This window comes from Megascapheus bottae, chromosome X, assembly GCF_031878675.1.
Source record: "Megascapheus bottae isolate mThoBot1 chromosome X, mThoBot2.hap1, whole genome shotgun sequence".
NCBI classification, from domain to species: Eukaryota; Metazoa; Chordata; class Mammalia; order Rodentia; family Geomyidae; genus Megascapheus; species Megascapheus bottae.
Window position 1 is genome coordinate 14,970,019 of NC_143547.1, and position 22,953 is coordinate 14,992,971.

The 22,953-nt window shown below is 35.3% G+C and overlaps 1 protein-coding gene across 1 annotated transcript in view; it reads left to right on the plus strand.

Moving 5' to 3' along the window:
• The window catches only part of Il1rapl1 (interleukin 1 receptor accessory protein like 1), a 1,176,498-nt gene that overhangs the window by 1,142,891 nt on the left and 10,654 nt on the right, over positions 1–22,953 (plus strand). Inside the window, exon 9 of the mRNA XM_090326111.1 lies at positions 17,131–17,274. Coding sequence (XP_090182237.1) covers positions 17,131–17,274 — 144 coding nt within the window. The remainder of the gene's footprint in view (positions 1–17,130; positions 17,275–22,953) is intronic.

Here is a 22,953-nt window from a genome sequence, read left to right on the forward strand (position 1 = left end):
TTAATATAAGGTTAATCAATGAGGGAAGTTGTGGGAAATGGTTACGCAAATACAAGAAGAGCAGAAATAGCTTCTTGGACTTCTAAGTGGTCCATAGGCTTATATTGGATTGTATTCCCTGTCAAAGAAGCCTTTTGAATCCTTGAAAAATTCTGCTAGAAAGTATCCCCATTTCAATGTCTCTTTACCTACTGGCTCTACCTCTGTACTTTTAATCACCTTTCCCCAAGATTCAACTTTTGATTGAATGGTGATTGTCAATGTGACATTTATTTTTCAATGTCAATGTGACATTTATTTAACGAAATTCAAGGTCTTTAACTACCTGTATTCATTTAACTACTTGTATTCATTTAATTACTTGTATTCATTTTTATTTTCATTTTTAATTTATTTGCATCATTTGATTTCTCTATTTAATATGCTCTAATTAATGAGATTTACTCTTTAGAAATGTAACTAGTAGACATGATACAGGTAGTTAAAAGCTACTCTTGATGAAAAACATTAACTTCTTACTTGAACCCACAGATTAACTGAAAGCAGGATAAAAGCTTGGAACCCAGGTTTCCATTTCATATCTATGTTCTTTACTCTTTGCCATTCTGTCCTGAGGTTGCTTAGTAGTTATCTCAGAATGCAGGAAGAATAGAACTGATGGTCAAATATCCTGTGACTAAGATAAAACTCTCCCCTGCTAGGTTTCAATGGATTCTTAATATAATAATGCTGACCCAAACAACCCTGGGATAAAGAGCAACCAAATTGCTTATATACCACACATAAAGGGTTTCGGACCACAGAAACACACCTGAAATGGGGATTGTTTAATAAGTAGGCATGCCTCACTTCCCTTTCCCCCAATTCTTCCTCTTTAAAACTAAAGTACATGTATGTATGGGGGAGATGAGCTAAAATGAATACCTTGCTCTTTCTTCCCCATTATGTGTTCATGATGTGGTAGCTAAATCTCCTGAATCTCTACCCTTTACCACTTCTGGATTCTTTATTTGGTGAATTGCGATGAATGACTGAACATGACATTTGGAGCCCTTGAGATGTAGGCTTGTGGCTAAAAATAGTTTTAGAGAGAAGTTATAAAATATACATAAACATATACCTTATATATATGCCATATATATCCTATATTCCAGTATATTCTGTATCCCGTATATATATATGTATATATGATATATTATTATATTATATCCCTTGACTTGATTTGGACAGCATATATTTATTTCTTTTCTGGTTTCTTTTTTGGGCAAAGTAGAGATAACAATTAGTCATCATAAGAAGAGAGCAAGGAAAATGCATTGTATAGAAAAGTAAGGCTACTAAAGCTGGTTTTGTAAAAAAAAAGTTACCTGTCTAGAAGGTCAACCCCTCCTCCAGGCTATTTTTAGCATGTTTAGCCTAAGGTTAAGTTGCCTTAAGCTACAAAAGCTTCCAGTGCTAGAAAAATAAATGAAGAATCAAGGAAATTGTTCACACACACACACACACACACACACACACACAAATGTGTTCCAGTAATATATGATTGCCTAAACATGGAAAAGAAAATCGTAACCTATTTAGAGGGCGTTTTACTACTTAAATATTCCACAGTGGTTTTCAAATTTGTATTTGTTTCAACAGAATTTTATTATTATTAAAATAAAAGCATTCAGAAGTTAAAGAGTTTTTCAAGGTTATGTATTCTGAAAGTCCCACTTAAAGGGAGTGTGTGTCCTCTTTTTAAGGAAGCTGAAGCAAATGACTCATCAATTTACAAAGGCAGTAATGGATGCAATCTCCTGCTCAAGAAAGGCTCATTATACAGAATGATTCCACCCATCTTAAGGAAAAGAAAAGACTTTGGTCAGCATATGATATATTGCAACTTCACCAGCCCTCATCAGCCCTTTCAGATTCCAAAGTGGAGGTTACAACATATGTGAGCCAGTATGTCCAGATCATTTTTCATAGGGGTCCTTAGAAAACTCTGATTTCCGTCAGACTAGGAATTATATAATTATCAGATGAGTTGCTACATGACTGATAAGGCTAATGCTCAGATAAACAACTAGTAGCTGTCCCTCACAGTTTATCGCAGGTTTCTGTCAGTGATTCAAAACTCCTTTGCCTTATGTGTTCAAATCTTCTTTTCACAAATTTCAAATTTCCCTGGAGAGAATGCAAAAGGATTTTTTGATGGAAATCTTGGATACCACATACTATCATTTCTTCTGACAGGTAAATTTTCTAGGACATACCTCTGCCAAAATTATCTAACCATAATGTCCTCCACTGTTGCCTTTTGTTCAATACTGTTGACATAACATGATTTCAGAACTCTCCAATGGGTAGTGTGGATTCTTTGAAATATCACTTCCATCTATCAAATAAATGTACATTTAAGCTAGGATGGCTCCTGCATTAGCCTTTTATCTTAATTTTTAAAGTCTTAACTGTGTGAAACTCAAATAAAATTTTGGCCTACTGGTAGAGTGTTTGCCTAGCATGCATAAACACCCGGGTTCGATTCGTACTAGGTACCACAAACATAGAAAAAAGCTTGAGAAAACCCAAGGACAGTGCTCAGGTCCTGAGCTCAAGCCCAGGACCAGCAAAAACTCCCCAACAACAGAAAACAAACAAAACACACTTGGAGCATACTGTGAATGCCACAAGTTCAAATTGTCCAATACTAACAATTTTGTATTTTTTATTTTTAGATAAGGGACATTCCAACAAAGTCTATGGACTTAAGATGATTATTTTTAGGTCTGACCAGTAGAACCGCCCCTTTCCCACTCTCCCTCTTCATGAAGGACAACACTTAATCCTAACAGAAATCAGTTCCCCAAACTAGTAATCACCTGTAACTGTCAATCATCTGACTGTGAGTCAGGAAAAGTACCCTAGTCTCTGTGGTCTCTTCTTCATCCTCTGGGGCCATACCTCCTCTTCACCTTCTCCTGTATAGTCTCTCTCTCCACTATACATTCTCTGCACACCTACATCTTGTGCAGACTGGTAGTTTGGTTCTACTGATACACTCTCTTCTCTCTGAGCCATGTGGTGGTCTCCTTTCAGCAACTCTGTCAACTGTTTTCTTAGATATAGAATATCTAAGAATATCTGAGAATATCTAACAATATCTAAGAATATCTCAGATTAACCATCATTATTAATTTATTGCCTAAACAGCAGAATATTATTCTAAAGCTTCATTGACCAAAGATTTTGCTACTTGATTATTGCTTGGAGATTTGCTATTTGATGGGGTACACCTTTTTGTAATTTTGTTCAATAAATTTACTTCTCTTTCCTTCTCCATTTAATATATCCAAGGGACATTTCTGTTAGGAAAGGACCATTGCATAGATTTAAGTATCTTTTTGCTCAATTAATAAACAGAAATGAGTTAATCCTAGATAAAACCAGTACAGTACAGAGGGCTAGAAACTGATAAATTTTAAGGTTTTTTTGTTTGTTTTTCTATCATTGCTATTTTGCCAGTACTATGGCTTGAACTCAGGACCCTACACTAGCTCAGCCTGTTTAATCAGGTAGTGTTTTACTACTTGAGTCACACCTCCAAGCATGTTTTTGTTGGTAAAGTAAATGAGTCTTGTGGAATTTTCTTCTTAGGCTGACTTTGAAAAAAACTCTAATCTCAGTCTAGTGAATAGCTAGGATGATGGTCATTCTTGTTGATTTTTCAAGTGGACCCAGGTCTGAAGTAGTCAGTTTTAGAAAGTCATAGTCATTGCAATTTTTCTTTTATTTACTAGGAATGTGGCTTAGTGGTAGAGTGCTTGTCTAGCACACATGAAGCCCTGGGTTCAATTCCTCATTCTCACATAAACAGAATAAGGCAGAAGTGGCACTGTGACTCAGGTGACAGAGTGCTAGCCTTGAGCCAAAGAAGCTCAGGAACAGTGCCCAGGCCTTGAATTTAAGCCCCAGGACTGGAAAAAAATAAAAATTAAAAAAATTTAAAACATTTTTATTATTTTGCATTCATTTTTCTAACTAATAATAAATTCTAATTAAGACTAGTTAGTGGTGAACTACTTTTTATTTAGTTAGTTTTATTGTATTTTCTTTTTTTTGCCAGTCCTGGGCTTGAGCTCAGGGACTGAGCACTGTCCTTGGACTTTCGCAAGGCTAGAGCTCTACCACTTGAGCCTCAGCACCACTTCCAGCTTTTTTCTATGTATGTGGTACGAGGAATTAAACCCGGGTCTTCATGCATGCTAGGCAAGCACTTTAACCACTAGGCCAAACTCCCGGCCTTATTGTATTTTCTTGTCAGGGTAATGTATAGACAGGGGTTACAGTTACATTTGTCATGTGGTGAATTCTTGATAAAGGACTTTTATTTCTCAATGACATTCTTCATTCAGCGCACCTAACCCACCAAACAAATATGCTGAATGGGTTGATTAAATGTATTCTTAATTATCTAGATTGTCTAGAGCAGAGTTTCTCAATTTTGCCATATTGATATTTCTAATTGGACAATTTTACTTTGTGATGGGAACTGTCTTGTACAATTGCCAAACATTCCTGGAGGAGGGGGATAAAATTGCACCTCACCGAGAATCAGTGATTTACACAATGGACAGCAGAAATCCTATGTCTTCCTGAAAATAATTTCAGCACCTTAACTACTCATATCAAGGAAATATCAAGGGGAAGTCAACAGGGCTACCCCATGAAAGCCCTCTAAGATCAGATTACATGGGATCAGAAGCTCAACAGAGCTTGTGTTACAAGAATCTACAAAAGTAGATTCTTGTTTCCCCTCTAGGAAATTTCTCTTGGAGCCCCTATACAGACATCTAGGTACATTTTAAAGCACCCACAAATTAGCCAGAGAGCTGTCATGAAAACAATTCAGGCCAAGCACGGTGGCTCAAGCCTGTAATCCTAGTTACTCAGGAGGCTGAGATCTGAGGATCAAGGTTCAAAGCCAGCCTAGGAACAAAAGGACCTGAGACTCTTGTCTCCAATTAACTTCTAGAAAATGGGAAGTGGGGCTTGGCTCAAGGGTAGGGCAGTAGCCTTGGGCTCAGGGACAGCACCTATGCCATGTTCAAGCCTCAAGGCCTACAAAAAAAAATTCTGATCCATTCTTAGTCTGGAGGAGTCAAAATCTGAATTTCAGAAAAGTTTCTTATTGATGCTGCCAGTTTCTGGTCTATGGACCATAGTTAACATACCAAAGCCCTAGCCTAGACAATAGATTCTTCTAGAAAAGTTGGTAGCATCTAATAGCTAAAAAGCAAATAACTCTTTTCAGATAACTGTTTCCATAAAAAAAAGGAATGAAACCAGAATATAACCAGTCAATGAAATTATTTTCAACTAATTGCCTCATTCTTTTTATATGGTCAACACCTTTGAACCTATTTAAACATTGGTACATTGCCCTCACACTCTACTTTTAATGAGGTTATTTGCCTCACATTTTCAATGAAATTGAAATTCCTTCCTTATAGAAGGCATTTCCTACTCAGAGAGATGTCTGAAAAGGTGCTCTCTTCAAATATTAAAATAATTAACCTCTTAAATGAAATGAGCTCTTGTAGTTGCCCACTATTACAACATCTCATTTTTAAAGAGAAAAATGCACTTAGAAATCTCTCAAAGACATTTACACAATTATAGGCATATATTTCAGCCTATACAAACTGGCTATATATAGTGTTAAGCTTATGCAAATAGCAATTACTAAGAAACAACAAGATATATGGTGAACAATAAATACCACTAATTTCCTGTTTTGTTCAGTCAAATTCAACTAAACCTCAGTTGTGTTTAATTTGGAAGGACAAATAGCGTATGGAAATTAAACTACCATAGAGTATTGGTCAATAATATAGCTACTAACAGGCAAAAATTAAGAAGAAAACAAGAAAACATAACACTAATAAAATAATGTTCCTATATGTGTCAGTGTTTCATACATTCATATTATGTATCAACAAAGAGAAGCTATAAAAGCTAAACAGTATCCAGGTGCTGGTGGCTAACGTATATACTCCAGGGTACTCAGGAAGCTGAGATCTGAGGATCATGGTTCAAAGCCAGCCTAGGCATGAAAGTCCATGAGACTCTTATCTCCAATTAACCATCAGAAAACTGGAAGTAGTGGTAGAGCCCTTACCTTAGCAAAAGAGCTCAGGGACAGCACCCAGGTCCAGAGCTCAAGCCCCATGACTGATAAAACAAACAAACAAAAAAACCCATGCAAACAAACCTAAAACAATGGCAATGGGAATCTACCAGAAAGACTTTTTCTTTCGAGGATTGAAGCTTGAAAACACTATACCCATTGAATTGTGTCTTCAGTCTTTGGATGTTTCTTTTCTTTTTTTGCCTTTTTCTGTAGGTAGTGTCTCATAGTTTTACTTGGACTGGCCTCAGGTTTGGAAATTAGATGTTTTTAAATTAGAAAATGACAAAAAGGTCATTTAGAAAAAAATCAGTATAAAACATTTGGAAGAAGCTGGGCACCAGGTGGCATCTGAGGATTATAATTTGAGGCCAGCCCAGGCAGAAAAGTTCAACACCGAAATGACAAAAAAAAATGGATCTGTGGCTCAAATGGTAGATCACTAGCCTTGACTGAAAATGCTCAGGGATACAACACAGCACAAAAAAAGCAATACAACAAAACCAGTTGGAAGAGCTGGGTACTGATGAATCATGCCTGTGCTTCTAGCTACTTGGGAAGATAAAAAACAAGAGGAACAAGTTTATTTTATTTGTTGCTTTATTCTTTTCTTATTTTGTATTTTTTTGTAGTACAAACATCTCAGCAGCAGCACGTGGTGGGCATTGCTGATGGCCTGGGTGCTTTATTGGGGAAGGGATATAGGCAGGGGATGAGGCAGTCTCTCCATGCCAGGTTGTATTGGTATTATATGATGATGTATAGAGGAGTTAAGAGTTACATAAGTCAAGTAAAGAGTACATTTCTTTTTGGACAATGTCACCCCTTCCCTAAGTTTCTCCCAGTTTTTCCCTCCCATCCGCCCATCCACAGTGTTCAAGGAGTACCACTGCTACATTTGTTCACTATTTGTCCCTACATTTTTGTGCCTCCCCTAATACTTCCAAAGACAGAAAAACAAGCAAACAGAACAAAACAAAAAGAAAAGAAAACAAAATTAACAAAAAGAAAAGAGGATCAAGTTTAAAGATTAGTCAAGGCAGAAGAGCCCCAGAAACTCCAAGTCAATAGAAAGAAGTTTGTTCTTGTGATCCCAGCTCACACACACACACACACACACACACACACACACACACACACACACACACACACACAATTTATATGTATATGTATATACATATAAATATTATTAAAATCATCTAGTAAACACATAACCTATTTTTTTTGCCATTTCTGGGGCTTGAACTCAGGGCCTGAGTACTGTCCTTGGAATTTCTCAAGGCTAGAGCTTTAACACTTGAGCCTCCTTTTTCTTGTATGTTGTACCAAGGAATTGAACCTGGGTCTTCGTGCATGCTAGGCAAGCACTCTACTACTAGATACATGTGATTGAAAATGCTAGGCCAGCATATTATAGCTATCACCAACTACCACCACTCACTCTTCTTTTTCAGAAACATCTTCATAGTCTCTATTTTTGGTTTAACTCTGTTTATTGATAATGATTCATATCCCACTTGAAATTTTACCTCACTGCAACCTATTTAAAAGGCATAGTTAAAAACAAAACATTCCCATTCAACAAAACTGTATGAGTGCCAGTTATGAGTAAAGCATCTAGTTAAGTATCCTTAATAATTAAATCACCACTTCCAGAGAGATGTCTACCATCATCCCAGGCCGTCAAAACAATATGACTAGGTTGAGGCAGATGGCTGTGCATCTGTATTTGGTTGAGAAATGGCACAACTAGGTCATAAAATGCAAGATATAACTTTTAATAAGCAGTTCCTGCATGTCGAACTTTGACAACCAGGTCAGTAAAGTGAGAAATTAGACGTGACACATAAAAAATAATAACTACTTTCTCAGGTCATAGAGTAGGAAAAATGTGTTGATTTCCAATAGATTACCATAGTAACTTGTATTAGATTTTAGTGTTCAGAATTAGAGTTGCCATCTGTATGAAGTATCTTAGCTATTTATCTCACCTTTTAGGGCACATGTTCTATTTTTAGCATGTGCTCAAGAACAGTAACCTTCTAGACATCGAGTTCTAAAAATTAAAAAATGGACAATTTAAATGCTATTGAAATGGATTATTTTTTAATCAAAAAGAAAATCCAGTGGTACGTTCAAGAAAGTACACGAAGGTCATTTTTAAAACCATTCAAGAATCATTACTACTAATTGAACTTTTATGTGAAGAGTGACTGAAAAGAAGTTATGAACTGTGATAAAAAATGGACAATTGATTGAGACCATTTTATTATTCACTCATTACTTTTGTATTATCTAAAGCAAGTCTCTTCATTTCTAGTTCTTCAATTTTTATCAGTCATAAGCCAATTGTCCCTAAGCTTCTGTAAAGAATTCTTGAAAGAACATATTAAACACCTCATGGCTAACAATATATGTCAGATTTTACAGATTCTCCAAATTGAATAGTGGGCCTCATTTTGCCAATCCCCAAACCAAATTGAAGTGATTGCACTTACCAGGGGTTTCTTATGGTTAATGGTTTTAAGTTGTCTCAGAGCTGTAGTTTCTATCATTGAAAAGTAAAAATTACAATTCCTAGCCTGGTGCTGTTAGCTCAGGACTATAATACTACCTACTCAGTTGCCCAGTCCCACTTACAACTGTTTGATGATTAATTGGAAATGAGAGTCTTACAGACTTTCTTGTCTGGGCTGGCTTTGAACTGTGATCCTCAGATCTCAGCTTCTTGCCTAGCTAGGATTACAGGGTGAGCCACTATTGCATGGTTCTTCTGACCATTTTTATACATTTTTTCGTATTCTTTACATTAAGCAAATTTTATAGACTCAAAAAAAGCTACTAGATTTTTAAGTGTGGAAAAACTATTGTTCTCTTTACTATAATTTAGTTACCAGAACATTTTAATGTAAACAAAACCATTTGCTAAGTATATACTTGTATAAATTTAGGAAACATTACATTTTAGGAGACACTTTTACTTCTGTTCACTTTTCACAAACAACTAGTTTTTATTCATGGAAAAGTCATTATATGACATAAAATGATAAAACAATACCCTATTCATTGGGAAATAGGGCTGTGGTATTACCATTTTGGTTAAAGGTAAATCATTATTAAGGACTAGATTTTCATGTATCCTAGTTAACGACAACCAAACTCTATGAGTCATTGACTTTTCTTAACATTTTCATGGTTTTAGGAGCAGTTTCTCACTTAGGAGAAATTAAATAATAAAGGATTCCACTATTGGTATCCACAAAATATACCCTTTTCATCAAGATTATTAATAATAGGGAAGAGTTCTTTAAAATGTTAATATACTTGCAAATATTTCTTTATAAATGATAAAGCAAAATTTCCACATTTTTTAAAAACCAGTTTATATATTTAGAAAACATAGTGATCGAAAACATTGAAGACAGAAGAAAAATATTTTTATGTTATAGCCATTGGGGAAAATGAGCCAGCATATAATTTGATTATTGTTTTCACCTTAATAGTCTCTAACTCTGCAATCATTAAGATTAGAATGAAATTTTTCCCAAGAGAGTTATTCCTAGTCACTTTTGTGAAACACATTTGATTCTAAGCCTTTCAATAATTATGGACTATATTAAAATATTAGTGGAAAAAATGAAAATAACAAAACTCCACAGTTCATCAAAGCTTCCCATGTTGTATACTACAATGCAATGTCTTCACATTTGTACATTGTAAAAATTTATTTTCTTCAATTGAATATACGTCATTATACTATGTTTTGTTTTGTTTCCTTTTTTTCTTGGTCTTGAACTCAGGGATTTGGATGCTGTTTCTGAACATTGATGCTCAATGTTAGCACTCTATCACTTGGGCCACAGTTCTACTTCTGGCTTTTTAGTGGTTAGAGATAAGAGTCTCATTGACTTTCCTTCTTGGGCTAGATTTAAACAAAAATCTTCAGATATCAACTTCTAAGTAGCTAGGATAACATGCATGAGTCATTATTGCCTGGCACCATTATATAAGCTTTAAGGGGCAGTCCAGTATTTCTTAGACAACATGGCTTCTATTGCTTATCTAAGCAGTCCAGATGGTCTGGGTTCTTTGTGCCACCAAATGCATTCCCAATGGCAGAATGAATTGTTCTAACTGTGACAATATATCCTCTAGTGGATGATTGTTTTCAAGATAAACACTGTATCCCTTAACAAAAAAAAAAGAAAAGTAAAATGGCAATGCCATCTTCACTTTGACAGTTTTCTCTCAAGAGATGTTTTTTTAACATTCCATCTGTGCTTGTCTATTTGTATGACATGTTCAGAAGGAAATCCCTAGTACTGTAGGGGGAAAGCAAATACTTTTTTTCTAAGATATTTTCTTTTCGGCATCAATGAAATTTGACACTTTGATATACAATAGCCCTGTCTTCTAAGCTGGTCACCTGAGGCTTTCTTGTTCTTTACTGTAGCAGTATCTTCCTTCTTTGTTTCTTTTCTTCCCATTATACTTAATATTATGAGATCTAAGATAAAGCAGCCTCATCTGAATACTTTAGATGCCTGTATATGTGTGCAGACACATAATGATATGCATGTGGCCTACTTACATTCTTTATATTGAACTATTTTAAACACAACAGACACAGCCCAAAGGGTAAAAGTTTTCTGAAACAACGATTTGTCTGTGGTTATAAATCCTCATGTAAGTTTTGAAAATCCTTGCCAATTTTCCTCAAGGGAGAATTAATATTCCATTGTTCTCACCTAATTTGGGGAAACTGACTTAGGTGGTACATGAATCATCCAAACAAATATTTACAAGATACAATATTTTCTTTTAAAATTAATGATTAGTAATATATATGAGCTGAAAAACTGCAACATCAATTTACCATCCATTATCCATCATACCATATGAATTTTCTCCAAATTGAAGACAATACTTACTGCAAACCATTTTTGACACTCCTGCACTTTGGCAGTCATTACCTCACCCCTATGGAATGTCTCCCCACCAAATCCATGTGCAAACTGCATACACCGAATTCCCCAGATGAGTTGCTCATCTGAATAAGGATAAAGGCGTTTTGGGAAGGTTAAATTATACACCTTAGATTTATATATGGGGCAGGCACCAATGGTACCTGTAATTCTAGCTACTCAGGAGGCTGAAATCTGAGGATCATGTTCTAGCTAGGGCAGAAAAGTCCTTGAGACTTTTTGTCCCAGTCCCGGGCTTGAGTTCAGGACCTGAGCACTGTCCTTGGACTTTCTTCAAGGGTAAAGCTCTACCACTTGAGCCTTAGCACCACTTCCGGATTTTTTTTTATGTATGTGGTATGGAGGAGTCAAATCTGGGTCTTTGTGCATGCTAGGCAAGCACTTAACCACTCGGCAAAATTCCCAGCCCAGTCATTGAGACTTTTATCTCCAGGTAACCATCAAAAAGCCAGAGTGGAGGTGTGACTCAAGTGGTGGAGCACTATCCTTGAGCAAAGAAACCTAGGAACAACACCAAACTCCTGAGTTAAAACTCCAAGACCAGGACACACATTGACAGACACACACACAGACACACGCAGACACACGCTCACACACAACATACACACATATGCATACTGAGGAACTACATATGATGTAGTTTCAATCTCAAAGTGTATTTTGTACATAATCACAATACCATAATGATGTGATCTTGCTATTTAACCTTTTAATTTTGACTTTTAGCTTGGAATGAAAAGTACATTCAACCACCTCTAATTTTATGAATATGCAATAAATTTCCATGTATATTCTCCACTGACATACATTATTTTTCTCATCATATTTAGATTATTCTTCTTATAAATAGGTAAACTAAATGGTAGAATATATTATATTTTGAAACATAGCACATATTCTTATTGAACTTATAAGAGCATATTGCAGAGATTGTGACTAAATTCGTCAATGTCAATCTTCAAAAACCAAGGATATTTTAGTTAATGAGAATACATTTATCAAACTCAGGAACATTGAAAATGATAAAATGCTGTTTTATATTATATTGTCTATGCTCACTTTTCAGAAATTGTCACAATAAATACTCCTCATACCATATTTCCCAACAAGGATTAAGCACTACATTTATTTGAGAATTCTCTCTAGTTTCTTCATTCGGTATATCCCCTCACTTTATTTATTTATTTATTTGATTTATTCATTTAGATTTCATAAACATTGACATTTTAATCTATTAGCTTTAACTGTGTGCATGCACGCACGCACGCGCGCACACACACACACACACACACACACACACACACACACACACACGCCTGTGCATGCCAATAATGGGGCTTCAACTCAATGCCTTAAGTATTCACTTGAACTTTTCACACTGGCTATATTTGTTCCTCAGTTTTGATTTGATAAGTCCTTCTCTTTCCAATTTTATGTGTTTCTACTTAGACTATTTCACAAATGATATGCCTTCTGAGCACCTTACACTACAGAATACATGACATCAATTTGTGGGTGATTTCACCTTTGGTCAGTTTGTCAGATGATGCCCACTTTCCCCTTAGTTTCTGATAAATGACCATTTGAGAGAGTTACGAGAGAGGGTGACTATCCTGCCTCACGAAACTTCCGATAATTTAAACATCTATTAGTAATTCTTGCCTGAATCAATTGTTATTTGATGATCAAATCATAATGATTTCTGATGATCATTCTTCCATATTCATTAGTTTGCATTTTACTTTGGGGAGTGCTCTTCCTTTCTATTAGTTTACTGATAATTAGTATGAACTCACAAATTCATACGTTATTCAATCATGATCACTATTCATTCAAGTAAATCTTTTATACTATACAACTTCTGCATATTCTTTACTTCAAGGGAAGAAATAGCTTATTGTCATATAGTTGAGAAGAAAAGCATATTCCAAGAATAAGCTCTAGCAAACTGTACCGAGAATGGTGTATTTTCCTATAGTCTTGCATTTCATTTTTAATTGTGGTTTACTAGCAAGTAACAATTTCCAAGGGCATCTAGAAATTTAGTCTAACATGTCCCTAATGATAGATTGTAGCTAATGACCATATTTGTATTCATAATTGACAATACATAAAAGATGATGCCTTGACTATGTATCTCTGTCTAAAACGGCAAATGTTTGGTCACACAGATCAAGCTGTTTCATTCATTAGTTGTTTATATTTTCATTATAATTTTAAATACCTTGCCTGCTTCCAAAAAGGACTTATTTTGCAAAAGCAAAACTGCTATCCTTCCACACTAGTTTATATGTTTCCAAAACATTTTCTTGCTATTGCATGAATAGCATTTCAGTTTCTTAATGTGTTACCGAAAAAAATTATAACTGCTTCTGAATTGCACTGATGTATTGTAGAATTGACTTGAATATCTTTGTAGGCTGAGCATAATTATCCTTCTGCCAGGAAAAAATAAGTTATACTGCTCCAGAGAAATAAATATGCATATGAATTTATGTGGATGGATAAATCCTTATAAACTTTAGCTCTTTATAACACAATGAGAGAAGAAAAAATGTAGTTGGTGAAGCTAATGAATAAACTTGGATCATTATAGTGTCTATCATGCATTTCCTCTACTAACTTGCATTCTACAGCATATAAATCAAGGCAGAATATTTCAAAGAACTTTATGTAAAGAATGAATCCATTTTCAATGAACTATATTAAGAATAAACTACCTAAAATCTTCAAATATAGTTTAGACAACATATTATACATAAAAACATACTATAATATGTGGGAATAGAAAACAAATAGAAATACAAAATGGAAAGACCAAGTTCCAAACTACACATACTTTTATTTACATTGTTAAAATTTTTATTTTAGAGATTTCTAGCAGAAAGAGTTTGTAAGCAGTAACACTAGGTATGGGACAATAAAAAAATAGGAATCTAAACTACACTAGGTAATTGCAGCAAGATTAGTGTAAACCAGATGCATTTATTATTTGCAATGTAATCCAATATACAAAGAGATGGCATGTGCTTTATTTTAATTAGCTGTTTCTTTTAAAGGGTTGTTTGCTCCAACTGTCTTGATAAGAAAAAAATTGTAGTCATTGCTCAAAATGCTTGTAGCAAATCTACTTTTAAACTGAAGCAATTTATTCCAAAAGCAGTCTACTAGTGGGGCAATAATCAATGTGTTTTCCCTTAGCCGATACTAGAGCTTTCCAAGGACTATTGTTAATTGCCTGTAACTAAATGACTGCTGGTGCCCTTAAATTGTAACTCTCTGGCACGTGTTCATTTGTTGTATTTAACCAAATGTCAGTTTCCCTTAGGTTTTTCTTAGAGATTTTGCTTTACAATTTTCAATATTCAGTCTCAGTCCCTTCAAGGTGATAAAGCCTATCATTTTAACCAAATAACGCAAAGGTTAAACAGATTTTTTAAAAAGGTCTGCACTTTCTTTTTCCATCCTTATATGTTGAATTGTGCTGAAATGGAATCTTTTTATGTTTTAAATGCTGCTACTCCAGGCAACTTGAACTAGAACTGAAAGCAGATCCCATTTCAAAGGGAAAAAATGACATTTGCTAGGACAACACCATTCACATTCACATAGTAATGCCAAGATAAAATATAGTACTGGGCCCAAATAGTGTCTTTTAACTATAACAGAATTCAGTCCCTGGTAATTTTGCTCAGACACAGTGGATACTCAATAATAGGTACGAATCAAGTTAATGAATATGTGCAGCTTGGAGCAGAACAAAAGAAGCCTAAATCTCATGTATCATTTTCCTACACATGCTATATAAACCAATGTGACTCAAACCAAATGGAAAAAATATTCAACCTACAAACATTTATATTACATAGACAGGTATATTTCTTTCTTTTCAATGTGTAAAATGTTTTACTTGTTTTTTTCTCTTTTAAATTCATAAATTTCACTTTTTACAAAGGATTTTCTCCTATCTTACATTCAATTTTTCTAAGTACAGAAAACATACTGGATTAAAAGTAGTTATGTATATTTAATTTAGTAAGCTATTGAATTGAGAATAAAGAACTAAATAAGGAGAAATATGAGTGAAATTTTTGTAATAACTTAAAAAATAAAGTTTTATTACATGCTTACATGTGTACATGTATATAAACAAACACAAACATGGTGCTATTTTGAGAAAATGATTGCCACACTTTTCAGATTATTTTTCACTCTATTGTATTGTTCCCATCATAATTTTATCCTATTTGCAAAGGATCATATTATTCAAGAGTACATATTACTGAATAAACATTTTAAGGCTCTCAATCTAAGCTTACATTAATATAAGCTTATGAAAGTAAATAATGCACCTATTAGTTTGTCAGCTATGCAATCTAAAACATCATCAAGTACTTTAAGAAACACTTGTGCCTTACATCACCCCAACAATAAAATAAAATAAAAAATACCAAAATAAAAAGAAATACTTGTACTTAATGAAGGAAACTTGTACTTTTCTACATAGTTCTCAACTTTAGAGAATCCAAGAAACTCAGCAATGAATAGCGCAGATAACTTTTCATTTGCAGCAATTAAACAAATGCAGGAAAAGAGACTATTCAGGAACAATAATAGAACAGGGAATTTATCTTACTTCCATCTAGCTCCTCAGCCCCAAAATGATTTGTGTAGAACATATTTTTGAAGAACATCAATCAGTAATAACCTTTGGACTATGATAATTAAGGCTAGCATAAAAACACAATCACTTAGGTGAAGTGAGTTTCAATATGTTTATAAGGTTGCTTACTATTTGAATACTCTTAGCTTTAGTTTTGTTACAATTTTAACAAGTTCTAAAGGAAAAAAAAGAAGTAAATATTTTACCTCAAGTTTTACTTGATAATTTTGTAATAGGACATCTACTAGGCAAAGGAGAAATTGTCTACGCTGTTAAGAAATTTTTTTATTATATTTTATTTTTTGTTTATTTATTTGCCAGTCCTGGGCTTGAGCTCAGGACCTGAGCCCTGCCTTCGGACTTTCTCAAGGCTAGAGCTCTACCACTTCAGCTTTAACACCACTTCCGGCTTTTTTCTATGTATGTGGTACCAAGGAATCGAACCGGGGTCTTCGTGCATGCTAGGCAAGCACTCTCCTACTAGGCCAAACTCCCGGCCAAGAAAAATCTTTTGGGGGGGGATAGTAACTTGACATCTACTGGTGACTTGCTTCATAAACCAAAGTGAATATTCAGCCTTCAAGATGAGGATAGATCACATTGGCCCTCCTGTTGGGCGTCACCATTCATTAGGTAGCTCTCACATAACTCAGTGAAAAATTACCTTCAAGTAAATATGCAAGTTGAGTCCCTCATTTCCCTTTGCCCCAAACTTAGGTGTAAAGGATCAAGGTTCAAATTGGCTAAGTGCAGAAGCTGTGCTAGCTTAAAAGCTTCATTTCTTTTTTATCAATTCCACAAGCATAGTTTCCAGGATCTCCACAGGGGATATGTTTATGTATAAGATTTGCTGCACTCAGACAAACTCAAAACTATAATTTTCAATCAGGTATTTATAATTATTTTAGTCCAAATGCAATGTAACAACCAAGTTTCACTTTTACCATAAGCAATGTTACTTAGCAACATAGTCATGGCAAATCATTTTCTGCAGTTACCGAGGGAACAGAGCTAAAAGTTACAGAAAGGTCAAATTCTCACAGAAGCTGGCATGTTGGTGTACGCCTATAAATCCAACACTCAGGAGGCGGAAGCAAGTGGATCATCCACCCATTCTAAGCTAACTGGGCTACAGAATGAGACCCTGTCTCACAAAAATGAACAATATTCTCATGCATAAAGAAAAGCTATTGTAATCTGCTATGCACATTGGGTCTCAGCTACAAAAACGTGAATTTAAATTGAATTCATGATTTTTAAGTGTGAATATTTGCTAATTCTCTATTGTTGCTTGTTTGTTGATTTCTTAGAGCTAATGTACACAGTTGAACTTGCTGGAGGACTCGGTGCTATTCTTTTGCTGCTTGTTTGTTTGGTGACCATCTACAAGTGTTACAAGATAGAAATCATGTTGTTCTACAGAAATCATTTTGGAGCTGAGGAGCTAGATGGAGGTAAGATAAATTTTCCTGTTCTATTATTGTTCCTGAATATTCTTTTGTCCTGTTTTTGCTTAATTGATGCAAAAGAAAAGTTAATCTGCACTATTCAGTGCTCAATTTCTTAATCCAACTTTTGTACAGAAATGTATGCATGGGGTTTTGAAGTCAATAGGCATTTTCCTCCTAATCCTATGGAACAACTACCCTTTTGCGAATTGTAGTCCAAACAGCACTTAAAATTACAAATACTGATTGCAATGCGATCAGAGTATTCATTTCTCTCACCTTGTGATTAGTTCTGAAAGGCCAGCTTTACTTTTCTATAGGTAAGGAGTCTCTTTTAATTGTGTTTCCTAGCCCAGGAATTTGAAGTGAATCTCAATTTGTTTCTGCTTAGGCTAATATAAGTTATAATAAACTGTACTGAATATTTTAGCATTCAACCAGCTGTATTTTCAATTTTGTTTATTTAATTATATTTGGGTAGGCGTATCTTTATTCTAAATGTGGACCAACATCTAAAACATGCATAGCCACATGGTTTTCATACAATCACATCTAAAAATTTTACTAAGATTGAATAAGTAAAAATTATTTTCATGGAAGCTGTAATTGTTCTTTGATTTTGATCTGAGAAGAATATATATATGTATATATATACATGTATATATATATATGTATACACACACACAATGAAAGGATTACACACACACACACACACACACACACACACACACACACACACAGTGAAAGGATTTTAGGTCCACAAAACTAAACTTCTTAACCCACACATTATAGAACTTAAGAAGGCTGAAGTTGAGTCCCCCCCCCCCGACATTTTGGTCATTTGAAAAAACATAAAGTACACTTACATTATAGGAACCATATACAAACTGGCAATGAGTCATGCAAATGGCAAAATTTTCTTGATCATATGTATAAACTTTTACTTTACTTTTTCTTTTTGTGGTATTAGAGTTTCAACTCAAGGTCTCATGATTTATAGGTAGGCACACTACTACTAGAGTCACACCTCAGTGCTTTCCTACACAGGTTATTGTGTTTGTGATAGGGTCACACATTTTGCTCAAGCTCATGCTTCTACTGTAATTGTCCTATTTTATTCCAGTAGTGGTTGGAATGGCAGGTGTGTGTCAGTACTCCCAACTTCTATCACTGAGGTAGAGCCTTGCTTAACTTTGCTATCTGGGCTGCCTTGGAAACACAATCCGCCTTATCTCAACTTCTTGAGCAGGTAGAATTACAGAACTGAGCCAGTGTCCATAACTTGTTTTTTTTCTTGGTGTTTGGTTTGAGAAAGGATCTCACCATGTAGACTATGATGGCCTGAAAAATTGTCAATGTCAAAGTTATCATTGGGACAATGTACCAAACTAAGAGCTAGACATTTAGAATTATCCTTTCTAGGCTTCACAAAAATTCTAAATTATGATTTCCATTTTACTGATAAAGGTACTGTGGCTTCCATAAGTTAAATAACTTACTGAAGGAGATAATGCTAGTATTATTCTAAAGGCAAAGATGGGATTTGAAAAAAGTCCATTTCAAACTCTTCATTTTATTGAATATTGAACGCCACTTTTTAAGATTTAATATATTTATTATAACTAAAAAGTCTGGTAGTGTTTGTATAATTAGAAGTAGAAAATATCAGAAAAGCCATATTATTTAAACAAACATCCTGCTTTCAGTGTTTATTATACACTCTGAATCATTTGAGTGATCTTGATCCAAACCATCAATCTCATCTTGAGTGATTGATGGTTTTGATTTGTTATCTTCTGGGTATAAAAATTAATCAGGCCAGACATTGGTGGTTTATGTCTGTTATTCCAGCTACTTGGGAGGCTGAGCTCTGAAGATTGTGATTCAAAGCCAACAAGGGCGGGCAAGTTCATGATATCCAAATAACTACCAAAATAAAGCCAGAAGTGGAACTGTGGGTCAAATGGTACATAGTTAGCCTTGATCAGAAAAGCTCAGAGATAGTCCCCATATCCTGAGTTCAAGCCTCAGGACCAACACAAAGAAATAATGGAATATATGGCTGGGAGTTTGGCCTAGTGGAAGAATGCTTGCCTAGCATGCACATAAACCCAGATTTGATTCCTCAGTACCATATACATAGTAAAAAAAGGTGGAAGTGGTGCTGTGGCTCAAGTGGTAGAGCTCTAAGCTTGAGGAAAGCCCAAGGACAGTGCTCACTCAGGTCCTGAGTTCAAGCCCCAGGACTGGCCGAAAATAATGGAATATAATGAAAGAAGTAAATCATATACAGTTGAACTTTCGGTGTCATGCAGTATTGTTCTACGTATAAGCATTTACATATATTACTTAGGTGAACCTAATGGACTTCTTTGTTATTCTGAAACTGTTGGGTCTTCAGTTTCTCTAAAGTATATTAAGAAAATAAAGCAAATGAATACCAAGAAGTCATATTTTAACTAATAAAAATGTTCTCTCACAACATTTATTTAGTTAATAAATGCCTTAGAATTTGTTCAACTCTATCCCTAGGGCCATCTTGAACATAATCAGGGATCTAACTATTAGGGCTTTCCTTGATATGCTACTGTGAATCCATTAAGCCCAAAGAAAAGCAAGATAATAAAAGCAAGGAAAAGCAAGATAAAGTTAATGTGCAAATAATTCTTTTGAAAAAGAAACAAAAGAACAAACAATACTGGGTGTTGGTGACTCAAGCCTGAACTCCTAGCTACTTGGGAGGCTGGGATCTGAGGTTCATGATTGGAAGCCAGTCTGGGGAGAAAAGGCCATGAGATTCCTATCTCCAATAAACTATTCAGAAAAAGCCAGAAGTGGCACTGCGGTACAAGTGGTAGAGAGCTAGCCTTGAACAAAAAAGAAGCTTAGTTACAGCACCCAGGCTCTGGGTTCAAAAGCCAGGGCTGGGTAAAAGAGAAAGAATGAAAGAAAGAAAGAGAGAAAGAAAAGAAAGAAAGAGAGAAAGAAAAGAAAGAAAGAGAGAAAGAAAAGAAAGAAAGAAAGAAAGAAAGAAAGAAAGAAAGAAAGAAAGAAAGAAAGAAAGAAAGAAAGAAAGAAAGAAAGAGGGAGGGGGAGAAGGGAGGGAAGGAGGGAAGGGGAGGGAGGGAGGGAGGAAGGAAGGGAGGAAGGAAAGAAAGAGATTGTCAAAGCAAGGATTGTTCAAGTATGTTTAAAAGAAAGAATTTTTGCTACACATCACATCTACAATCTCCCTGAAATAATGTAGATCTGCTTCTGTTGAAATGCTGACTGGGGGTCACATTCTTAATTTTTCTAGTCCACTATATCTGACTTGACCCTTAGATATTCCAGAAACAATCATGACAACAATTCTTCAGTAAAACAGTAATGTATCAAGTATAAGATTCCACATTTTAGTATAAGTTTAATGTCCCTGAATTTCAACTCTTCAGTATTCTACTTTTCTTAAAATCTTCCTTGCTAAGTGAAACTAGTTATCAAGTTCTTATTCCAGTATATGGTAAAAAATTAGTTGGGCACTGGTAGCTCATGCCTGTAATCCTAACTACTCAGGAGACAGATCCAAGGATAACAGTTTGAATCCAGCTCATACAGGAAAGTCTGTGAGACTCTTATCTCCAATTAACCACCAAAAAAACAAACAAACAAACAAAAATAAAAACCCAAAACTGGAAGTGACTCTGTAGCTCAAAACTAGCCTGGAGAAAAAGACAAAGAGCTTAGGGGAAGCAGCACCTAGCTCCTGAGTTCAAGCTCCCTGACTCACAAAACAAACAAACAAACATGCAGCTCTCATAACTTTTGCCACTCCAATGTAACTGTGATTTTTAGGCTGGAATACCTGTTCTGGACTAATGCTCAATTTTTCAATTGAGAACTTCAATCCTATCTTCTTCCTTTTCTCTCAAGAAGAAACTAGTTTCTAGGGAAGACACATACAGTGTTCTACTAATTAGTGAAGCCTCATATGATTTTCTGCTAATTAGTGAAACATCTACTTTTGCTGGGAAATATAGTATAAATGCTTTTAGTAGCTGCCTCTGGAGTACAGCCTTATTTTAATTATGCATTACTTGACCATACTGATAAGGTCAAACTACTATCTGAACTTACACTAATACAGTCTGTACTAGAGTAATTAAAAAGAAAATACAGGGCCGGAGTTTGGCCTATTGGTAGAGTGCTTGCCTAGCATGCACAAAGACCCAGGTTCAATTCCTCGGTACCACATACAAAGAAAAAAAAAGCCAGAAGAGGTGGTGAGGCTCAAGTGGTAGAGTTCTAGCCTTGAGAAAGTCCAAGGACAGTGCTCAGGCTCTGAGCACAAGCCCAGGACCTGCAATAAAAAAAAGAAAATACAAACATTAAAACAGTATCAGCCTAGTTTATTCTTCCATTCTTCTGCCTGGAGTGTCCCTTCCAATTTTATTTAAATGTTTTTCTTTTCCTGTCCCTCATCCCGTGGGGGTACACCAGGCATATTTACATAATGATAGTAAGGCAAGCTTATAAGACTATTATAAAAACTATAATAACTAACACAAATCCTATTTTAAAGATAAAAAATTTTAGTCTGATGTGGGTACTTCGGGCATTAGACAAATAAGTTAAAAGAATTTATTAGAATCTTCACCCCACTCTCAAAAATTGTGAACCCATTTTCCATTTCAGGTATATGGCACACATTCTTACTGCACAGTCTTAGGCCTTGCAATTTATTCTTCTTTCTTCTTTAATTACAAAGTCATTGCTTATTGATAGATTCAGGAGTTGTCTTGAAACTCACCATGTCCATGTAGCATTTAGACCGGAGTTTGGCCTATTGGTAGAGTGCTTGCCTAGCATGTACAAAATCTGGGGTTTGATTCTGTGGTACCCCACACATAGAAAGAGTCAAAAGTGGTGCTGTGGCCCCATTGGTAGAGTGCTAGTTTTGACAAAGCCCAAGGACAGTACTCAGGCCCTGAGTTCAAGCCTCAGAATTGGAAAAAAAAGGAAAATCTATAGGGTTTTGTTAGGTATTTTGACTGATAATTAGATGTCGCATATGTATGAATAACCTAGAATTCTGGAGGAAAACATTGTTTTCAGTTTAAGGAATGTTCAAAATTTGAGGGGTATAATCAAGCCTTCTTATTCTAAAACCTGTGTTCCCTATGTGTACTGCACTAACACCCACCTCTTGAGGATTTTAGCATCTTTATTGCCTGTTGCTCCAGTTAGGACCCAAGGGAAGGCAATTAATGTCTATCAAATGACTCTTTGGGCCAGGTGTTGCTTCATGCATACTTGGCAAGGGCATGATCACTGAACTACACAACTACCCTACAAGATGTTACATTATACATGAGGAAATATAATTTCAAATGAGTTATATTAAAAAGTATAGCAGTCAGAATTTGAGATCAGCTGCTTTGCTTTTACTACATAATACTACAGTATTTTTTTATTTTCAACGTAATTTTGTGCCAGTCCCAGGGCTTGAGCTCAGGGACTGAGCAACATCCTTGTACTTTCTCAAAGCTAGAACTCTACCACTTGAGCCTCAGCACTACTTCTGGCTTTAGCTACATATGTGGTACTGGAGAATCGACCCCAGATCTTAATGCATGCCAGGCAAGCACTCTACTGCTAGGCCAAACACCTGACCCCTTTAATTTTCTTTACTGAAAAGGTGATATG